Here is a 21,197-nt window from a genome sequence, read left to right as displayed (position 1 = left end):
AATATAAAAACCAGAATAAACACGATCAAGAGACTTCGCTACCATACAAACACACATAGGGGTAAAAATAGATGAATTAATCAAAGGCTAAACTGTGGACAAAAGGGAAACAATTGGAGAAAAAAACAATGAAAGGGTGGAGGTAAAACTAGACGTGAAAACCTGACCATGTGACAAGTCGAGCTTATCAGGTTATGTTGGAGAAAAGCGGGATGTCTGTTTCAACCGTGTAAAAAGCTTAAAAAGCTTCATCAGTGAGAAGGTGAAAGAGATCGAGCCTGAGATCTATTTACACTAATCATTACCTGAGAGGAGCCAATTAGCAACATCGTTACGCCCAAGTGTAAATAACATGTAATAAGTGTGGTGTAGCTTTAGGTGTGTTAGATTATTAATAAAGACCTCAAGAAGCCATGAGTTTTATTATTAACATTAGGGAATCAGAATTAACTTCAGAACGAAAGCTTGGAATTTGCTGAAATAAAATTGAGTGATCTTGATCTCTTGACAGAGACCAACACAAGGTCAGACTCTATATGTGTATATGTTTGTGTTTGCGTTTTGGAGAAGACTGACCCACTTTTTTGTAGCTCTAATCCTGGCTCATGGGTCACTGTGACAATCACAGTGAGCAGGAGAGATGATACAAATATTACATTACTAACAGCAGACACACACACACACACACACACACACACACACACACACACATGGGGTACAGTCAGTGTTCTAATTCATCCCAAATCTGTTCAATGAGGTTGAGGTCAGCGCTCTGTAGCAGGCCACTCGAAATCTTCCACTCCATGTAAAGCATATTTTCATGGAGCTGGCTTTGTGTACAGGAGCATTGTCATCCTGGAACAGGTTTGGGTCTGCTAGTTTAAGTTAAGGAACACTGTTATGCTTCCGCATGCAGGGACGTCCTGTACGATTGTGTGCCTCTAAATTGGTAACAGTTTGGGGAAGAAGCACATATGGCACAAAAGGTGTCCCAATACTTTTAGATTTAATATTTATTTCTTGTAAGGTGTCTGGACTTTAAAGGTATGATCATTGAGTTTTATGTTAAAATAAGCTGTAATTTGCAATCTGCCAACTTCAGTAAAATGTGTGCTCAAAGCAGAAACTCTCGTCTCTGAGGTATCATTTAAAATCAAATGCTCTGGACTACCAACATTTAACCAATCATTATAAGAAGACATTCTTACAGTGGATAGTTTGTATCCTTAGAACCGTCTACACTCGGTTATGACCCACTGTGAAGCCCGCTAAATCCGAAATAATAGCCAGTGTATATTTCCACTCAAATATACGTAAGTTTACTCCATTGTCCACTGCCAGATCCTAACCAGACTTCAAATGTACTATCCAGGTGCTCAGTATGTAGACAGAGTTACAGTTTGGACTGCTGCAAATCTCTCATCTAGCCTCATGCAGCTCTTTTCACAGATTTGTCTATTCTGAGGGAGAAATCTCAGACAAATTATGAAGGATGTGAAGACAGGCAGGAGAGTGTATGCAGAGGTGGATAAAGCCAGGAATATAGAGATGAAAACGGTGAGTCTAGGAAACACACCCTACAGAGGTTGATTCAAACTCCCTTTATACTAATAACTAAATACTGAACAGGCATAATATTATGACATTATAACATTATGAGTGGTGAAGTGAATAACATTGATTTTCTCTTCATCATGGCACCTGTTAGTAGGATATTTTAGGCAGCAAGTGAACATTTTATCCTCATAGTTGATGTGTTGGAAGCAGGGAAATGAGCGAGCGTAAAGATTTGAGGGAGTTTGACGAGGGCCAATTTGTGATGCGTCGAAGCATCTCCAAAACTGCAGCTCTTTTGGCATGTTCCTGTTCTGTTGTGGTCAGTATCTTTCAAAAGTGGTCCAAGGAAGGAACAGTGGTGAACAAGACACAGTGTCAGCTATGATACAGTGCCCCTGAAGCACTGAGGGTTTAAGTGCCTTGTTCCGCGGCTCAAAGAGGGGCTGGTGAGATACTGGGGCTTGAACCAACAACCTTCTAATCAGCAACTCAGAGACTTAACTACTGAGCTTGTATCGGGCAAAACATATAGTAGTACACTGCTGAAGGTAGTAACACTGGAGCCAAGTAGGCCAGAGGGTTTCACACACACACACACACACACACACACACACACACACACACACACACACACACACACACACACACACACACACACACACACACACACACACACACACACACACACACACACGTCCCCTTCAGAGAGAACCTTGCAATTCAACCCAAATTCTATCCAAAGCCAAGTGAGTCAGAAAGTCACACATGGCCACTCACACATAAACAAAACTCAGACATGCACACACACATACACACACACACACACACACACACACACACACACACACACACACACATACCATCAATTACTGATTTCACATCATTTGATTTGATGATAATATTTATTTAGATTTAATCAAGTCATCATTAAATCATTCATCCAAAATCTTGGATGAATTATTGAAAAATAAAATCCAATATAAATAATAAAAGATGGACTATGGAGACATTACACTCTGTAAGCTTCAGTATTTAAACACTATGCACTCTTATAAAGACATCGTCCCCTTTAAGACACACACATACATGTATACACACTCACCTACAGCAGGGGCATCATACTCCTCTCCCAGCAGTATCTCCGGAGCTGAATAGGCCAGAGATCCACAGCTGGTGACCAGCATGGTTCCGGGCTGGAAGTGGTTGCTGAAGCCGAAGTCAGTGAGTTTGACGGTTCCTTGCTGGCGGAAGAACACAACATTCTCGGGCTTCAGGTCTCGGTGAACTACGTGCAGTCGGTGACAGTATGCGATGGCGTGTACGATCTGAGCGAAGTGCACTTTGGCGGTGTGCTCGGCGACTCCGCCCTCGTGCCTCAGGATGTAGTCGTACAGATCTCCGCCGTCACCCAGCTCCAGGATGAGGTAGAGTTTGGTGTGGGTGTCGATCACCTCGTAAAGCCGCACCACGTTGGGGTGCTGTACCAGCTTCATGCAGCGCACTTCCTGCAGCAGGTGGCCCATGGCGAGGCTGTCTAACTTGGTCTTATCGATGATTTTTACAGCCACCAGCTGCCTGGTGAAAACGTGGCGTGCGAGTTTAACGACGGCGAAGTGGCCTTTCCCGAGTGTGCGATCCAGCTCGTACAGGCCGGCGATTTTGCCCCCGGAGCCGCTCTTCGTGGCAGCCATCTTGAATGTGTGATGGTCTATGTTGTGCAGGTACAGGGCGGTCAAAACGAATGCAGCTTTAGTGAGACATCACCTAGTGAAGATCAGAAAGAGTGGTTAATCATACAATCCACCAAGATATTATTACATTTCTCAGTTAAGCACTATATCCAACCAAAGAAAAAAAAAGGCTCGTTATTATGCCATTCCGAAATGCACTGTCTGCTCTTAGGTTTGTTCATTTCTATTCTTTTGTTGTAAGCGGTGCATTCATGTTATAGAGTTATGAAGTATGTCTACTTTCCCAATCATCTGTTACTGACGAGACTGTGTTAGAGTAAACATAAGGAAGAAACCTTGGGGGGATCCAGACTCAAGATGGAGCCCATCCTCATCTGGGTGGCACCGAATGTCCTTTTATTACAGATAAACGATGTTGCAGGGTGCAGTGTTGGTCATCAGAAGCAAACTGTAGTCCTGAGTCAGTGTAGCAGACTGTTGACATTAACTACAGTCCAAATCCGTACTCAAAGCTCCCATTCTTACTCCGTACTTTCATATCAAATCTCCAGAAGCACACTCCAAAATCTATTGGAACATCTTCCCAGGAGAGTGGAGGGAATTCTAACGGTAAATGGGCACTAAATGTGGAATGGAATGTCCAAAAAGCATGTATGAATCATATGGTGTGGTGTCCTTCAACTTTTAGTCCATATAGTGTAGATTTAAATATTGAGCACTCCTGATGGGTCCTTGAAAGATATACTTGTCTTGTAACTCATAGTAGCACTCTGTCTGATTCTTTTATCTGCAGGACTAAGAGTTTTACTCTTCAAGTGCACCTGCCTTTTAGCGTACTCTCAGGGTTCCATTAGTGTGTTATTAGTGTTAATAGCAGCAGGTTGAGAAGTCCTTAAATACATAATGTATTCTTTGAGCGTTCATAGGCCGCTACCTGTTCTACATACCAGACGATGACTGGCGCGTTTAAAATGTTGCTAAAAGGCTGACACATTAAGTAAAACGCCTTACTACACGCATTCAAGGTTTTATAATGTCCGACTGTTCTTGTGCAGACTTTTTTGTGACGCCAGATAAGACTGTAAATTCTTTTAAGGGGGAATGTTTATGTTTGATTTGAGAGGTTAATATCTAACACTGATCTAAGTACGCAAGCGGGTAGTAGAGGAACAGTAGGTCATCCGGGACCCAACTGTCTTTCAGAAGAACAAAGCTGTTTTATAATGGTCCATATTGACGTGCTTTTGGTGGTTAAACTGGGCCCTTTGACTTGCATTGTACAGTTGCTGAATGTGTTTAAATGTCAGATGAATCTTTGCGTTGTGTGCGCTACTTAGCAATGTTTTGTCCTCTTGCTGCAGGCTTGTTTGTCTGGATAATGTAACAATAGTGTAATGAAGTGTACTTTAAATATATGAGTCCTTTGTTTGATCGGAATGCCTCAAAAAACATTCCAGTGCCCCACTGGATTTTCCAGTTTGTCTTTGTACACCATACCGCCAGACGTTTTTGCGGACACCTGGTCATAATTATGGTATGTGCTCTTTGAGCATCGCATTCACATTGAGTCCCAATCTTATAATTCGATCCACTTTTCTGGGAAGATGTTCCAGAAGTTTGGTGTGTGCTTGTGGAGATTTGTGTGAGATTCATTCAGACACAAGGGTAAAGTCAGGTACTGATGTAGGTGAGAAGAGGCAGCCTGGGGTACAGTCAGCTTTCCAATTGAGGTTAGAGCTTTGTAGTAGGAGTAGGAGCAAAGCATATCTTCATGGAGTTTGCTTTTTGCACAGCAGTATTGTCGTGCTGGAACAGGTTTAGGTCTCCTAGTTCAAATGAAGCGAGAATTTCATGTTACGGCATCCGAAGACGTCCTATAAAATTCTGTGCCTTCATCTTTGCGACAACAGTTCGGGAAAGAACCACATATGTCTGGGAAAGTCTGGTTTCCCAATACTGTTGTTTATATAGTGTATCCATGTGTGTGTGTGTGTGTGTGTGTGTGTGTGTGTGTGTGTATATGTGTGCCGATGGAGAACAAACATTATCATCACTGGATGATAATTATTTCAGGTTAAATAAATCCCAGGAACACTGGGTGTAGTTCTGGGAACTGCCTAAGATGGAGCACAAGGGCATCCCAGGGCATGCTGGGTAGTAATGGTGGGGTGGGGGGGGGGGGGATTAGGGGGGGAGGGGGGGGGAGTGTTTGCACAATATAAGTACCGGTAGTCTTATGACAGAGAATTAGGTATGACTTATTTAAGCATGTGTCGTGTGTGTGTGTGTGTGTGTGTGTGTGTGTGTGTGTGTGTGTGTGTGTGTGTGTGTGTGTGTGTGTGAGTGTGTGTACACTGTTTCTTATGTAACTGTTTAAACAGGCTTGTGTGTGTTTCGGTGTGTGTGTGTGTGTGTTGTTGGTAAAGTGGTTATATGTATTTCTTTGCACAGATGTTCAACTTAATAACTTACATTTCAATCTAATCTGAAGAACAGCCTGTGACACACAGATAGGCGTGTAAACTTTATGAAATGTGTTGACTAACCCTTCTGTCCTTCCACTGGCCTGTCACTGGAGTATGCAGGTGGAAAAGTAAAGAGGTGTGACCGAGAGCGGTACATTTTTTACATTACGTTTACGGCATTTGGCAGACGCCCTTATCCAGAGCGACTCACAACTGAGCAGGGAAAGGGTTTAGGGCCTTGCTCAAGGGCCCAGCAGTGGCAAAGCCAAAGTCCAATGCTTTAACCACTATGTGTGTGTGTCCTTTCACTCTTTAAATAGTATGTACATTTTCATAATATTTACATATTCAAAAGCAAAAATCAGCATTTGAATGTTGAAGTTCCCACATTCTACTGTCAGGCATCTAACGTACTTCGATTTACATGATGGAGGAACATGACTCGTAAATGCACATCAATTTAAGTACATTTCTGACTGTCAATTTTTCCAATCAAACAGACGATATTTTGAAAATATTTTGAGGAAAAAAAACTGCAACTAATATGTTAATTACATCTACCTCAATTCACAAAGTAATACAAAAGTATTGGGACACCACTTCCCCATACTGTTAGCACAATGTTGGAGGCACACAATTTGTGTTTTCATACATTTGAAATAGAAGACCCTAACTTGTTCCATCATGACGATGCTCTTGTACACAAAGCCAGCTCTATGATATCTAAGATAGCTTCACATGGCTTAGAGTGAAAGATCTCCTGCTATAGAGTTCTGCCCTCAACCGTACTGAACACCTTTGGGATGAATTTTCACGCTGACTGCACCCCAGGCCTCTTTACATCAACACCTGACTTTACTAATACCCTAGTGGATGAATGAGCACCAGATTCTTCAGATTCACACTCCAAAATCTAGTAGACCATCTTCCCAGAATGGAATGTTCGAAAAGCACATACCAATTTCATGGTCATGGTTTCCGAAACGTTTTGTCCGTATAGTGTATATAAGTGGTGTGTACTGTTTTGTCTAAAAAGCCCTGGTGTTTCTGTGGATCCTGCTGCTGCTGTTTGTGCTGTGGGGTGTGAGAAACTGACTGGCTTGTTTATTTAAAGCGTCTGCCTGATGTTCAGCAGATGAATAATGTTCAGTGGACATTACTGGCGATCGGGTTTCCTCCTTAAGCAGATATCCCAGTCAGGAGCTGTAATATCATCTGTAATATCATTTCTAGGTTATTGGTGTCACATCTTCATAAGAGCCTTGAGCAATAAACCGAACTGTAATGTGCAACCATAGAGTGTGAAATGTCCAAAGCGGTCATGTCACAGCGTCCGAACAGGACGGGATGGAACAGGAAAAGGAAAGAAATGGAGCAGAGATGTGGTGTGTTTCTGTGCATAATGCTGGAGGAGTCAGATGACAAAAGCACAAAGCAGATGGTGCAGATCAATATGTGTAACAAGATATCATAATTAGTGTGTGTGTGTGTGTGTGTGTTAATGGAGGGGCAGAATAGTTTATGAGTTGTATCCAGGGTAGGGAGAAAGACTAATGCCATGTAGGAGTGATGCACTTGATCTCTACTGGAGACCACGCGCACACACACACACACACACACACACACACACACACACACACACACACACACACACACACACAAAGAGCACTGTTTGTCTGCAGAAAGCCTGGCCGCTAATTATTGACGTGATGCTTTTTTTTTGTGCAATAACTGACCACTGACCACAGCTGAGTGTTTCTTCTCAACACACACACACACACACACACACACACACACACACACACACACACACACACACACACACACACACACACACACACACACACACAGAGTCAGTTACTGTTCTGCAGACATCTATCTATTTCTCTATTTTTATTTCTCTTTTTAAAAACACAAGTTGAAGTATGCACAAGAAAACAATTTTAAGACTTCAAACAAAATCTGGGGGGAGAATTGTATGCTGAAAGAAAGAAAGAAAGAAAGAAAGAAAGAAAGAAAGAAAGAAAGAAAGAAAGAAAGAAAGAAAGAAAGAAAGAAAGAAAGAAAGAAAGAAAGAAAGAAAGAAAATTTTTTTATGTGCATGTATATGTATGTATGGATATGTGTATATGTGTATGTGTGTGTGTGTGTGTGTGTGTGTGTGTGTGTGTGTGTGTGTGTGTGTGTGTGTGTGTGTGTGTCCGGAGGAAGGATAAGGCTTTCCCTACCATAGTCCGAAAATCCGACTGTTTCCTACTAAGGGCATGCACTGCATCCTACTGATAACACACACACACACACACACACACACACACACACACACACACACACACACACACACACACACACACACACTCCCCCCCACCACATAAAATATCACACAAAGAAACAGTTACCCACAAATACAAATAGACACACATCCTCCACCCATTCTGTGGTTCTGCTTCATGAACTACACAATATGGCCGCTCTGCAGCATGCATACTTTACACACACACAAATAACATGATGCACCTGCACACACCTACACATAAACACACACACACACACACACACACACACACACACACACACACACACACACACATATACACACATACCATACATACATATACATGCACATATTTTTTTCTTTGTTTCTTTGTATATATATATATATATATATATATATATATATATATATATATATATATATATATATATATATATATATATAAACCAACTAAGATGCACAAGCATGCACACAAAAACACAAATCCACACAAAAACGAAAAAAGCACACACACACACACACACACACACACACACACACACACACACACACACACACACACACACACACACACACACACAGGCTCAGTGTGACAGGCGGCATCAGGGGAGAAGTGTGAGGTGATGACTCATACTGTTTCACTCACTGAGAGAAAGAGAGAAAGAGAGAGAGAGGAGAGGATTAGAGAGAAGGAGCGAGGAGAGGAGTGGGGTTTCCTCTACAGGTATGATCTCATCGTCAGCGTTCCCATCATAAAGTATTGATGATGATGAGGTAAGTGTGGTGATGGGTGAGCTAACAGCGTTGTGCATACTGCATTAACACACACACACACACACACACACACACACACACACACACACACACACACACACACACACACACACAAACTTACACACACACGCATTAAAACCCTTCCTTCTTCTGAAGAGTCTATGCTTCCTAACTATGAACTCTAAACAGATAAAAAAAAGTGATGTTTAAATGAGTTCACCACCTACAATGGACAAAAGCAGAATTAGCAGCATTTTCATTAGATATAAATTCTTTTTGTGGTGGATGTGGAGTTGAGCTGATCATACACATGTATTGGTCATGCCTCAATATTTAATTCTATTTCAGATGTTCTGTATTTAACCGGAAGTAAGGGATGCTGTCAAGCTGAAGAAGGAGTCCTATCGGGCCTGGTTGGCTGGTGGGACTCCTGAGGCAGCTGACGGGTACCGGCAGGCCAAGCGAACTGCAGCCCGGGTGGTTGTGGAGGCAAAAACTCGGGCCTGGGAGGAGTTCGGTGAGGCCATGGATAAGGACTATCGGCTGGCCTCAAAGAGATTCTGGCAAACCGTCCGGTGCCTCAGGAGAGGGAAGCAGTGCCCTACCAATGCTGTTTACAGTGGAGGTGGGGAGCTGTTGACCTCAACTGGGGATGTCGTTGGACGGTGGAAGAAATACTTCCAGGATCTCCTCAATCCCGCCGTCACGTCTTCCATTGAGGAAGCAGAGGCTGAGGGCTCAGAGGTGGACTCGTCCATCACCCAAGCTGAAGTCACCGAGGTAGTAAAGAAACTCCTCGGTGGCAAGGCACCAGGGGTGGATGAGATCCGCCCTGAGTACCTCAAGTCTCTGGATGTTGTGGGGCTGTCTTGGTTGACACGCCTCTGCAGCATCGCGTGGTGGTCGGGGACAGTGCCTCTGGAATGGCAGACCGGAATGGCCGTGGAACACTGGACCAGCTCTATACCCTCTACAGGGTGCTGGAGGGTTCATGGGAGTTTGCCCAACCAGTCCACATGTGTTTTGTGGATTTGGAAAAGGCATTCGACTGTGTCCCTCGCGGCGGCCTGTGGAGGGTGCTCCGGGAGTATGGGGCCCCTTACTAAGGGCTGTCCGGTCCCTGTACGACCGAAGCAGGAGCTTGGTTCGCATTGCCGGCAGTAAGTCAGACTTGTTCCCGGTGCATGTTGGACTCCAGCAGGGCTGCCCTTTGTCACCGGTTCTGTTCATAATTTTTATGGACAGAATTTCTAGGCGCAGCCAGGGGCTGGAGGGTGTCCGGTTTGGTGACAACACGATTTCGTCTCTGCTCTTTGCAGATGATGTTGTCGTGTTGGCTTCATCAGACCAGGACCTTCAGCACACACTGGGACGGTTTGCAGCCGAGTGTGAAGCGGCTGGGATGAGAATCAGCACCTCCAAATCCGAGGCCATGGTCCTCAGTCGGAAAAGCGTGGCTTGCCCACTTCAGGTTGGTGGAGAGTTCCTGAGTATTTTTTAAGAGAGTTTAAGTATCTTGGGGTTTTGTTCACGAGTGAGGGAAGGGTGGAACGGGAGATTGACAGACGGATCGGTGCAGCTTCTGCAGTAATGCGGTCGATGTACCGGTCTGTTGTGGTGAAGAAAGAGCTGAGCCGCAAGGCGAAACTCTCGATTTACCGGTCAATCTACGGTCCTACTCTCACCTATGGTCATGAGCTCTGGGTCATGACCGAAAGGACAAGATCCCGGATACAGGCGGCCGAAATTAGCTTTCTCCGCAGGGTGGCTGGGCGATTCCTTAGAGATAGGGTGAGAAGCTCGGTCACTCGGGAGGAGCTCAGAGTAGAGCCGCTGCTCCTCCAAATCGAGAGGGGTCAGCTGAGGTGGCTCGGGCATCTGTTCCGGATGCCTCCTGGACGCCTTCCTGGGAAGGTGTTCCGGGCGCGGCCCACTGGGAGGAGACCCCGGGGAAGACCTAGGACACACTGGAGAGACTATGTCTCCCGGCTGGCCTGGGAACGCCTCGGTGTCCCCCCGGAAGAGCTGGAAGAAGTGTCTAGGGAGAGGGAAGTCTGGGCATCTCTGCTTAGACTGCTGCCCCCATGACCCGGCCTCGGATAAGCGGGAGAAGTTGATGATGATGATGATGATTATGTTCTGTATTTATCTATTAATCCTTCTCTTAATCTTGCAATATTTGGCTTAACTACAGGTCTCTGTTTAGATAATAATACAAAGAAATATTTATTTTTTAACTTTAGTATAATCTCATATTGCGTAATAATGGAAGGACAAATCTCCACCTATTTGTAATCACTGGATTGGAGATCCTATGCATCATCTTGCACTAGAGAAGAATCTGTATTCCACTTTTTTTTTCCTTCTTATCGCATTGATAAAAACGATATAAATCGTATATCAATAAAATAAAAAGAACGAAGAATTTTTCATTACATTTATCAGATTGGATATTAGATTGTTAGAAATCAAGTGCTGGATCTCCTGCATCATTGTAACCTTCACAGGGAGAAAAGGAAATTTTTCTGTATTCTTTCTGTAATTTACAGTACCGTATCTTATAAACTATAGAGTATATATGTATATATGAGCGCCGGTTCTACAGTGGAGGGATGGAGCACACACTGCTACGTTTGCCTGGTGCACGAAAACAATTTTTTCATATTGCTATTGTCGTTGTAAGATCGAAAAATCGTACTTCGACTCATTGTAACTTGGGGACCATCAGGGAGTCAACAAAGTAAGTAAATTCTTAAATTTGCCTTGTAAATTTTGATGTCAACAGTGAAATATACTGTATGAATAAAATATGAAGACAGGTTTGTTTAATGGTACTGAGTAAAAAAATTCAGCTACCCTGACTAGCTAAGACAAAGACAATGATCAATTAAATATATATTACGCTCCCCACTTTACGAACATTAACTTTACGGACGTTTCGCGGATACGAACAAACCTGTCCTTAGTCGAAAAAATTCAAAATGGAGGAGAGCCACCGCGAGCTAGTCGTCGATTTTTTTTTATCATTTGATAATTTTTTTATTATTTACTTCAAAAAATTGTATACAGTATTATTATTTGATAGTATTTTTTAGCTTACATCATTAGTAAATATGCGTAGTCAATAACCAACACAGTAACGACTTACGAAACTCGTAACTCGTTCGTAAGGTGTGAAGCGTCCGTATAATGAAAACTTACACCGTCGGCTATCCGGATGCCGAAAATATCTCCTAGTTATGTCTTTGTATCATTTGATCTTACAATTCCCTTTAATCCGGTTTCCACCTACTGGATATTTAACTTCTTTTTTTAATTTCTGGGCAAAGTCATCACTCATCAGAAACTTTTTTTTTCCCATTATATTTTTTATTTAGAAAAAATCATCTGAAAAACATTCCTCTGAAACAGCGTCCTGCTTTCGCATTCCCAATATCCCAGAGTGCATTATGGTTTATTTGCACCACCGAGGTTAAATCATTCGGTCGCTAGCTGTAAGCGGCACACCGATGACTTTTATGAGCTGCCTAGACTTTCAGATGCGTCTTCAAAATGGCACACCTCTGGAAGTGCACTTTTCAATACACCGATCTCTAAATGGATGCATTCAGAATGCTGTCAACACCGTTTCTGTTATTCACTTCCTTTTTCTGTCTTCGCTCGCTGTGATATTTTAGTCTCTCAGCATCTTGAGTGCTATGTGATGAAATTGAAGTGAGAGCTCTCTTCTCACACACACACACACACACACACACACACACACACACACACACACACACACACACACACACACACACACACACACACACACACACACACACTGCAGCATGCTGCTCTCAGCAGCTCAAAGGGTTGTGTGTCAGGACGTTGTGTCCATACTGCAGTCACACACACACACACACACACACACACACACACACACACACACACACACACACACACACACACACACACACACACACACTCAGTTCAAGGCCTGCAGCTGCAGAATTATGTCCCAAACATCGACACACACTTCCTGACTGAGGCTGTTATCGACAAATACACACACACACACACACACACACACACACACACACAAACAGATGCTGATGGTGAGAAATGGCACGCATTGCTCAGAAGCAGCAACAGCAGCAGCACACAATGTGACCTCTATCTATTTTTTAAAAAGCTTTGGCCTGCAGCATCCCTACGGATGTAACTACAGCCACCCCTACAGCCACCACTACAACCATTACAACAATCCCTACCACTGTGCCATCAACTGCCACTACAGTCATCTCTGCAACCACTGCTCAAGCCATTCCTACTAACTCTACATGATCGCTACAGTTTTCAGCTGTCCCCTACAACCTTCCCTACAGCCATCACTACATCCATGTCTACAACAGTCCCAACAACTGTCCCTGCAGACACCACCACTCTCGCCATCCTACAGTGGTAAGGTCCCGGCAGTGTTCTCTACATCTATAATTTACACTACAGCTCCCCAACCATACCTACATCCTTCCCATTTATTCCCTGTGTTTACAACCATCTTAACAAGCATCACTACAGCTGTCTCACTAATGGCTTCCCTACAAAAAGTCCCTACAGCCATGACTACCGTACATACATCCTTACAGCTTCACTTCAGTTATACCTAATATCTTCCCTACAGTCATCTCTACAGCTGCCCCTAAAACTTTCCCTTCAGCCGTCACTACAGTTGTAACCATAGCTGTCCCTGTTCATCTTTAAAGCTGTCGTGTGAGGAGTGCTCTCTGGACTTTCATAGTAGCCTCCAAACAAAAGAAACACAGTGGTAGTGATGGCACCAGGACTTCTATTCTCTAAGTTCATCTAAAACTACATGGACACATTAAGAGTAACACTAGGGTTAATTCTCGTTGTGTCCTCGTTGTGCTGTTTAGGTATATTCATATTATTTATTTCATAGTTTACATTCGTCTCTCATTATTTATTTATATCTATCATACACCATAGTCTTACCAATCTGTACATACGCAATTATTTTACACTGCTACCAATGCACTTCTGGTTAGATGCTAACTGTATTTCGTTGCCTTGTACCGTAACGTGTGCAATGACAATCTAACAATCCAATCTAATCCAATCTAATCCAATCTAATTCAACATTATATGAATAAATGAAATACTGCTGTATTTGTCATTTCAAGACTTTTCTTTATCATTATTGAAAGTTTCATTAGATTTGTAAGCAGGAAAAAAAAAAAACCTTATAGACCATTTCAAGGATGTAAACAATAACAAACGTGTTGTGACGATACTGCGCATTTCCGGTCGCACTGTTTTTAAAGCGCGGAGCTGTCAAAACAAAAAGACTAACATGTCCTTTTTTAAGTTTAGCTAAAACAGAACAGTTCAAGTATTTATATAAGCTGAAATTAATGGAGCCTTAAATCAGACATCGAGGCAAAAACTTTGCACTTTGAACATTAAAGGTTGACCTGAAGTACCGTATCCAGACGTGTTTTATTATCTGGTCGAGACTACACGAGAGAAGTGGATGTGGATGAGGTTTATCTTGTGTTTGGTGAGGGTTTGAGTGCCAAACGTGGTCAAAAACTTCCTCTGTTTGGTTCGTTGCTATGGGAGGTTATTATTGTACTCGCATGGCACTCTCATGGCCGGGTAAGTGTGTATGTCCCTTCTAATAATAAATCACATTGCTAACTGAATTCTGTTCAATTGTAGGGAGTGAAATTTTTGATTATAAATAATGTACTACAACTTTAAATAGTCTAAAAACGTAAAGATCAGAAGATAATAGCATGAGAACTCCTTCTGTTCAATAAATCAGGTGTTGTGATCTCTGAGCTCCTTGTTGGTGTCCTAACTGCAGTGGTGATAAACCGATCGGAAGAACAAAACCAAGAACTCACGAACTCGTGAGCGTTAGGTAAGAACAGTGAAGCAAGCGTAAAAAACACCACAAAATTAGTCACAACTTCGCAAACAAACTTATTTCATACGTTTTAAAAGGTTTTCGATTTGGTGAAGTGTGTAGTCATGTTGCTGTGATTCATGTTGAGGTGGAACGGTTCACGTGAGAAGGTTTGAATGCTCCATCTGGCACATCGGAGCCCTGTGTGTGATCACGACTGAACAAGCAACTGCATGCAATTCAATGCTGGCTAACGTGTCGTTTTTTTTTTTAACTAATTCATATGAAATTCTAATTCATCACGTGTCTTGGTTTTTATATAACAGAAGACGGTAAACAATTTGTTTTTTGAAAATCTAAACGCTTTTCCGACAGCAGGTTATTTCTTCGTCTGAACAGCACGAACAACATGGTCCCAGTTTAAATTTTTATATTTTAAATCGCAAGAATAAGAAAACTGACGCGATATCACTGTGTATAATCCGTCTCTCGCCAATCTTTTGAAATGAATCGGAAACATACAAGGACCAAAGACTTCACTTCTTACATGAACGAATGGCCGTTGAAATAGCTTAAATCCCATGTATTTAAAAAAAAAAGCCCCCCGTAAAAAACTGTTGTTTAACAAGATTGTTAACTACAGTTACCTTTACAGTCAAATATTGAAAGTCAAATAACAACTCAAACCCATAAACATGCAACTTCTCCTCATAATGATTTATCAGGATTTTTTTTATATTTATATATATATATATATATATATATATATATATATATATATATATATATATATATATATATATATATATATATATAAAATTATTTTTTTGTTCTTAGCCTTTTCATACTTTATAGTCACATTATATTTTTATATATTTTTATACTTTATTTGATTAATTTTTATGTTACTCTACTCTTTTATTTGTATTTTTATGTTGTATTTGTTTTCATGTTTACTAATCGTACAGTCAAAAAAGCATTTCACTATAACTAATATTAAAGTTTGAATTTTTGTCTGTAAAAATGATTGACAGGTGATCAATATAAATAAATAAAAATAGTTTTCTAGCTATGTTAAACATTGGGTTGCAAAGGAATGAAAAATCAGGAAAAAGGAAATTTTACAAGTTGGAAACTTACCAGGAATTTATAGGCATTAATTAGAAATTTGGGGAAAATATAAACAGTCTGTTTGGTCATAAACTGACATGCATGCAAACAATACAGATAAAAAAAATAACATTTTCCCCTGGAATTTAATGGTCAGTATAATTCTGTTGCACAACACAACCTGATGTAATATTGATGTAATTTACGTGAATCCTATGACTTTTTTTTTTACATTATTTTGTGTTCAGGATTCAGGAAATGTTATGGACTACGTGTGCTGTGTGCATGTGATAGAAATTCAACTGCACGAAATCCGTTTGTTATAACCGAGATTATCCTGCAAGATTGTTTCTTCACCCACATTTAGTTTTCACCAATAAAATTCCCAGTTTATTCCCATTAATTTTTATGGAAAATTTCCAGTCTTGAAAATTCCTGGAATTTCACAACGCTTATTAATACGTGTTCTGAGAAAATGGCATAAACGATTCTACTGTTTGTATCAAGCAATAATTTCTACATCGTTTACTACGTTCATTACACTAGCAAGAAATTAATTCAATTTAATCGTACAATTGTAACAATGTACAATTATCCGGAATTTCAGTATTCATAAATATACATTTTACAATCGAATGACTAGAAGTTTATTCCTAATGAACGACCCAGTGGTCAGCAAGAAAGTCAAGAAATATTAAATACAGTCGAAATCCATTCTCACGGCTCTTCACCATCTTCAGTAACTTCATGGATCTTTAAGCAGCTCAGAAGAACATTGTTGAGTTCTTGAAAGAGCAATTTTAACATTAAACACTCGATTTTTATGCTTTAATACAGCATTAAAAGCTATTTTTAAGATTTCATTAACACTATTAGTGCATGTTTTATTAGTAAACTGGTTCTACATGATGTTTATGCTTAAGGGGTTAATTTACATTATATGACTTAAATAAATAGAAATTAACATCAGTGTGTGTCACACACACACACACACACACACTTTCCCCACAAGAGCAGAGCACTGAGAGTCCAAACTGCGCACATTGGACAGGACAGTGAAGAAGCCTCGGAGCAGCCACACGGCCATATTGAACACAATGTTCGCATGTTTGCGCACAGAAATAACGGGATTCGGTGGGCGCGCGCGCTCTTCGGGAGTAACTTACCGGAGCGACACGAAGGCTGTGGATGTGTCCAGCATCAGTCTTCTTCGTCTCTCCAGCTCGCAGAATGTATACAATAAACTGCTCGGTAACCGACCGTCTCACTGCTCCTCTCTCCCTTGTCTTCTGTGTCCAACCAATAAGAAGGTGAAGCAGAAGGCAGTGGAAATGGCTGAGATGTTCGCTGAGATGTTCGCTGCGATCCTCTCGCGCTCTCTCCGGCGTCTCCGCAGTGCTCGAGCGCTTCACCTCGAGGCGCGCTCTTACGTCAACGCATTCCCGTCTCAGCCGCGCGAGCGCTCCTCCGCCACTATGAGAAGCCAAAAGAGTCAGAAAGCGTCCAGACGCTGTAGAGAATAAACATTGTCTCAAAGCAGCTTTACAGAGAGAACTAGGTTATAAAATATGAATTTATAAGTTTAGTGACTATGAGTTAATCCTATAATGAGTTTATGACAGTGGCAAGAAAAAGGTCCCTGAGATGGTATTAGGAAGAAACCCTGAGAAGAACCAGACGCAAAAGAGAACCAAATGTTTATCTCATTATAGATTTAACATTGTTCAGGTAAACATGTAAACTGCAGTCCAAAGCCACTGTAGAAGACTGTCGATATTAATTACAGTCCAAATCCCTCCTCATAGTTCTTGAGGTTCTTAGTAACTTCATAGGCCTTTGGGATGTTCACGTGGAACCATCCTCAGCTCACACGGTGGCAATAGTTTAAAGAAGAACCACACATAGGTGTAATGGTCAGGTGTCCATTAACATTTTCCAGATGGTGTACATTTCAATGACATTAAGTTTTTTTTATTGTTGTATTTCTGGCCTTGTGTTTTTCTGATAACTCATCTCCTCATGAGGGGGAAACGTTCAGATAAATTCACTCATTTACTTTCAGTATGTGCTTTAGATAGATAGTTCATGCTGGAAACACTGGACGTGAGAATACATCTTAGATCCTAATCTATAACAGGGTGTCATGTACACACAGATTCACACAAATAATTCACACCTAGGGGAAATTTATGATTCTCAAGTCACCCATTGGTATGTTTTGGAAGAGGAGAAGAAACCTGAGAACCCAGAGGAAACTTATACAGTTATTCGGAGAACATGCATACAGAGAGTAACGTGGCCACAAGAACAAACCAGGGACCCTGGAGTTGTGTCGTGGCAATGCAACATCACAATGCTACCTATCTAATAAACCAATTTGCTTAACTGCTAAAACTAGCAATGTTTCCTGTCATTTCTCAGATGTCTCATGTAGAAACTGAAAAATGTAGAGGAAGTGATGTAATAAAACAAAGCTAAAGTCAATATGATGGGAAGATTCTGCTGCACTGCTGCTTATTGAAGGTGTGTTGTTTATAATTATGTGAATTAATGCGAATTAGGAAGTCACTTAATGGTTATGCATGAAAATAAATCTTCTTAATGATGCACACACACACACACACACACACACACACACACACACACACAAACACACACGCACACGGACGCACACACAATAACACTGAAGCACTTAGTCCTCTTAGTCCACTAGTCCTAAGCGGGTGTTATGTTGTCACATGAAACCCAAGGATAAGTTTCACTGTAGCATTGGGAGATTCTCTGCCCACAGAAAAGTTGAATGTTAAATATTAATGAAGGTTCTATTTTGTCAGGTTTCACTGAGAGAATGCTGGTAAATAAAAGTGCAAAAATGTTTATTATTCTATTATATATGTATTCTATAACAATAAGTGCATTTAAGACATACATAAAGATCGAGTTATTTGTATTTTATATCTATTGTAGGTGACATGATATTAAATGGCAGTTCTGCATCAGGAACTGTACATTTGTTTAATGTGATATTTGCTATTTATAGACCTTTTCGTCTTGTTGGCCCTTTTGGCCTTCCATAAATAATTTGGTAGCATTCTTTAAATAATTCAAAAGAAAACAGTAGAACAAGAATTTCTTTTCATGCAGCAAAACCCATCTGGATTCTGACCCACAGCCAAAGTAACCAAAAACCTCCGGGTTTTGACTGAAATTATTATTTTTTGATGCCCCAGCTTTAAAATAAATCATAATTAGACTACAAACAAAAGTATTGGGACACCTGACTTTTCTAGCTATTTGTGGTTCTTTCCTAAACTGTTGCCATAAAATTAGAAGCACACAATTGTATAGAAAGTCTTTGAATGCAGAATGAAATTTTCCCTTCACTTAAACTAGGAGACCCAAACCTGTTCCAGCATGACAATGCCCCTGTGCTCAGTGCCAGCTCCATAAAAATATGGTTTACATGGGTTGGAGTGGAAGATCTAGCAGTGGCCCGCTGTAGAGTTCTGACCTCTAACCTATTGGGATGAATTGGAACACTGACTAAACCCCAGGCCTTTTCACCCTACTGTACATCAGTCCCTGACTTCTAATGCCCTTGTTGCTGGACGAGCAGAAATCTCTACAAGCACACTCCGAAATCTAGTGGAACATCTTCTCAGAAGAGTTTAGGTTATTACAACAGTAAATGGGAAATAAATGTGGAACGTTAAATACGGTTTTATTTAAGCCGTATTTATTTAAGTTTTCATGTACCAGTCCAAACACAAAAACAAATTTTTATAAATTTATAACTCATTAAAGAATACAGCAGATTACAAGTGATAAAAAAATATATGCATGAATACATGTAGACATTTTTTTTTTCTTACTTTTTTGTGCTAATAATCATTATAATATATTATATTTATGCATAATTAAATATTATACATTTAAATTGAAGCTTTGGTACTTTTCAGCTGCTTTATGTTGTATAATATTAAATCAAAACAATGAATATTTAATTTGTTTTATTTATCACATCACATTAAAAATAAAGTGTATACTATTATTATCAGACAAGCGAACCTGTACAACCGAAAGCAAAAATATTTTTTTACACACATGGTAACATCAAGAGCTTTAAACACACTATAAATCTTTTTTTTTTTTTAATGCAATGGGAATTTAGAGTATTTTTTTATGGGGCAAAAGTCATAGGCACTAAATCAACACTGCTCTGAGGAGGAAGTGAAAGCAGCTTCTGGCTGGAGTGGAGAACATTCTGAACATACTGCATCATGGGACACCTTGATCACAATTCCGAACACACACTCCTCCTAAATGGAAAGGCAGATTGAGCAAGGCTGTGTGTCTCTCTTACTTTCTTTTTTGTTTCTCAGCCTGTGTGACTCAAGCAAGCACACACGCTCCTTCACACGCATACACACCGAAATCGATTCCAGACTGAAAACCAATCACATTCAGTCTGTTCGCTGTCACTCAGGATCTCTTTGAGATTTGGTGTTGATTAAAGAAGTGTGTACAGCTCATGGCATAGGTGTAAACACATAACATAGCATGTGGTAGCAGTTCAGTCCTTCACTTGAGCTAACCTGTTCCAGCACGACAATGGCCATGTGCACAAATCCAGCTTTAAGAACATATAGCTTACATGAGTTGAATTGGAAGATTTTGAGTGGCCTCCTATAGAGTTCTGACCTCAACCCAGTTGGGCACCTTTGCGGATGAATTGGTACAAAGACTGCACCCCAGGCCTCATCACCTCACCTGCATCAGTACCTGATTTTACTAAAAATGTATGGCTTAATGAGCCCAAATCTCCATTAGCACACTCCATAATCTAGTGGAACATCTTCCCAGAAGAGTGAAGGGTATTATAACAGCAAATGTGGACCGGGATGCTCAAAAAGTATATCATTTTTGTCAGGTGTTCATACAGTGTATGTTTTATCATTTAGTCTTGTTCATGTGATTTATGACACTGTATATCCTCTTGTAACCTACAAACACAAACAAAACTACACAGGGCACCTGAAATCTGTCAAATTCTGCTCACAGAGAACCAGAATCATCCCCCCCCATAGGACACTTCATTATTTGTACCCTGATCTGAACAGACCCTTATAGAACAGCCACATGACCTTTACACGTAGAATCCACACCTGTGGCTTTCAGACATGAGGTTTTATATTGGCATGTGATTATTTTCAGCACGATTTCATACTTTTAAGTTATGATCCCATTAGTTCTATAAGCATTATCGTGACTGCACCGTGAACGCATGAAATCTGTGTCCAATGTGGCTATAATAGTCATTTTTCAAAATGAGGCTAGGAGGATTAATAGTGTTTAAAGCAGTTGTATAAAGGTTGAGGAAACTGACAGGAACGTGAATCAACGCTTACATGTTCAATTAA

The 21,197-nt window shown here is 40.8% G+C and overlaps 1 protein-coding gene across 1 annotated transcript in view; it reads right to left on the bottom strand.

The window, feature by feature from the left end:
- The window catches only part of snrkb (SNF related kinase b), a 32,400-nt gene extending 15,179 nt beyond the window's left edge, over nucleotides 1–17,221 (bottom strand). The window contains exons 1-2 of the mRNA XM_083561010.1: nucleotides 16,944–17,221; nucleotides 2,660–3,321 (exon numbers count right to left, since the gene is read on the bottom strand). Of these exons, the coding sequence (XP_083417136.1) occupies nucleotides 2,660–3,248 (589 nt within the window). The 5' untranslated portion in view covers nucleotides 3,249–3,321; nucleotides 16,944–17,221. The remainder of the gene's footprint in view (nucleotides 1–2,659; nucleotides 3,322–16,943) is intronic.
- Nucleotides 17,222–21,197: the final 3,976 nt, after the last annotated feature.

Source organism: Silurus aristotelis (assembly GCF_946808225.1).
Source record: "Silurus aristotelis genome assembly, chromosome: 14".
Classification (NCBI taxonomy): Eukaryota; Metazoa; Chordata; class Actinopteri; order Siluriformes; family Siluridae; genus Silurus; species Silurus aristotelis.
Note: the sequence above shows the minus strand (reverse complement) of the source record. Positions and strands in the feature narration are given on the sequence as shown.